The 2,500-nt window shown below is 35.1% G+C and overlaps 1 protein-coding gene across 1 annotated transcript in view; it reads left to right on the top strand.

Annotated features, from left to right (window-relative positions):
* Positions 1-251: 251 nt before the first annotated feature.
* LOC113812271 (methionine synthase) overlaps positions 252-2,500 on the top strand; it is a 19,451-nt gene continuing 17,202 nt past the window's right edge. Inside the window, exons 1-4 of the mRNA XM_070129220.1 lie at positions 252-657; positions 1,388-1,587; positions 1,861-1,958; positions 2,111-2,265. Coding sequence (XP_069985321.1) covers positions 624-657; positions 1,388-1,587; positions 1,861-1,958; positions 2,111-2,265 — 487 coding nt within the window. The 5' untranslated portion in view covers positions 252-623. The remainder of the gene's footprint in view (positions 658-1,387; positions 1,588-1,860; positions 1,959-2,110; positions 2,266-2,500) is intronic.

Raw genomic sequence — 2,500 nt, 5'->3', positions numbered from 1 at the left:
AACATTTTAACAGTTGTAATAACAATAGTTTGATGTCATTAGCATATCATTGTCAATTACATAAACATTATTGATGATGGTTACGGATAATTTCACCATAACAATTTATTCCAAGCATTCTAAATCAAAGCCTATATATTTACCAAACAGCGTCATTATCCACTGCAAACAAACAATTTACAACCATCATTTTACTTCTGAGGATGAAACTCGATCAATTTGAGCGAAAAGACGGTAAATCCCGAAGTGGCAACTTAGGTTTGTTTGGGTGCCACGATCAGCTGATGATCACGTGTCAGAAACTACCTATCGGCGATTTTCTGCCACTGTGCAAAAATATCTCCAAATATTTCTCAGTACGAATCGACGTTCACAGCTACATAATATATATATGAGGATGTATTACTTCCGGATATAGGTATAGTATGCAAACAGAATATTCATACGCGCAGTTACGCTGTCATAAGGAAGGCGAAGTCGGAGACAGAAATCAAACACAACGAACTGAGCTTATATAAAGGGTGCACAACTTTGAAAACGGTCTCTTGAGGAAAGATTGTGGAAGTAGTAGAGTGGTGGTGTGTTACGTTAGTGATAGTACACGCTGACGTGACACTTGAAAGATGACGTTAAACAAACGTCCAGCGGCGATGTCAGGTGATTATGTGTGTTTTCTTTTTAAGGTGATGAATGATCCAATACATTGATACATTTTATCAGTACCATTTCATCTTCTTACAGTAATGGGTTATATGTTTTTTTTATGATTGTGAATCGTAATCAATCAGAGGTGATTTCAAAATATTATTTTCTTCAATACAAAGGAACGAGAATATGATATGGTACTTATTTTGAAATCATTATAGCTGGAAAAATGTTATATAGGAAATTGTGATTGCCTAAGAATAATACAACAACAGACTGTTTATTAACATGATTACATTGGCTGTCCACTTGGAACTTGCCCTGATATGACATAGATGATGTTCAGTATAAGTTCAGCCATATATTGGTGGCATTAAAGGAATTGTCATGGCCTCCATCTTTCATACTCAGGCAAAGATGAATAAACCTTTGTTATGTATGCTCTAACACACTCATAGCAAGGATACATATTCTCAAATTCTACTGTACAAAGCAGTCTTAGAATGCAAAACCTTTCCTTCCAATTCATTCTTTTTTATTTTAGTAACACCCATTTGACTCAGTTATACATGGACAGATATACTTTCAGATGCTATTGACATAAGACAGAGGTATTTGCAACTAACAGATAAAGGTGTTATGAAATATTTTCCTGATATTATGATGCAGGCGATACCACATAATAAATCAAGCATTGTATGGATAAACAAGCAAATGCAACTAACGTCCTAATACTTTACAGGCCGTGCTCAGGAGATCCAGCAGGCCCTAGAGGAGCGCATCCTGGTCATCGATGGAGCAATGGGGACCATGATTCAGCGGCACAAGCTGGAAGAGGAGGACTACAGAGGAGAAGAGTTCAAGGACCACTCCTGCTGTCTCAAGGGCAACAATGACCTGCTCTCTCTCACAAGACCGCAGATTATCCTTGGAATTCATAAGGTGATCTATGACTGAAAATTTGACAAATTGACTCACATGTTTATTTATATTGATTTTCATCATTCTGATTGATACTCATTCTCTACTCCAAATTTAATTTGACAGGGGAGATGAGTGTTTGTCTGAAAATTGATCAGAAATAAAAAGTATTTTGACTTTTTTCACCTTTATTTATTTTATTTTGTTTATTTTTTATTTATTTTTTCATAACATAGAAAATGATTTGATGGTCTTTGTATAATCCAGTTCTAATATCTTCTTTCTTTATGACAGGAATACTTGGAAGCAGGAGCTGACATTATTGAGACCAACACCTTTAGCGGCACAAAAGTAGCTCAGGCTGATTATAAGCTAGAACATATCTGCTATCGGTGAGAAAACAATAAATCTTTTAATATTATTATTCCTTACTGAATATTTTACCCTATACTGTAAAAGGATATCCATATCTAATTTAAAAATCTATTAAAAGTAGAATAAAGTATGCCAAAATACATTTAACAGAATTATTTGTGTCTTCAAGGCTGAACTTGGAGTCGGCTCGCCTAGCAAGACGTGCGGCTGATGAAGTAACAGCAGCTACTGGCAAGCAGCGTTACGTTGCTGGTGCTTTGGGTCCAACCAACAGGACCCTGTCAATATCACCATCTGTTGAGAGGCCTGACTTCAGGAACATTAGTAAGCTGTTTGTTGAACTGAACATGAGGATTTATTAATTTTAAGAAATTTAATGCTCTCTCCGGTTTATTATTAAAGCTATTCAAGGTGTTTGATTATGAAGACTCATTTCTTGCCTTTTCAGTAACTTGTTTATGTAGTGCATTTTTTGGAAGACAGAATCTCTCAGGAACATTTTTTTATTATTATTATTATTATTATTATTATTATAAGAGAGTCTTTTATATCAACATCA

The sequence above is a fragment of the Penaeus vannamei genome, chromosome 13 (genome assembly GCF_042767895.1).
Source record: "Penaeus vannamei isolate JL-2024 chromosome 13, ASM4276789v1, whole genome shotgun sequence".
Classification (NCBI taxonomy): Eukaryota; Metazoa; Arthropoda; class Malacostraca; order Decapoda; family Penaeidae; genus Penaeus; species Penaeus vannamei.
This window is presented reverse-complemented; position numbering and strand designations above follow the sequence as displayed.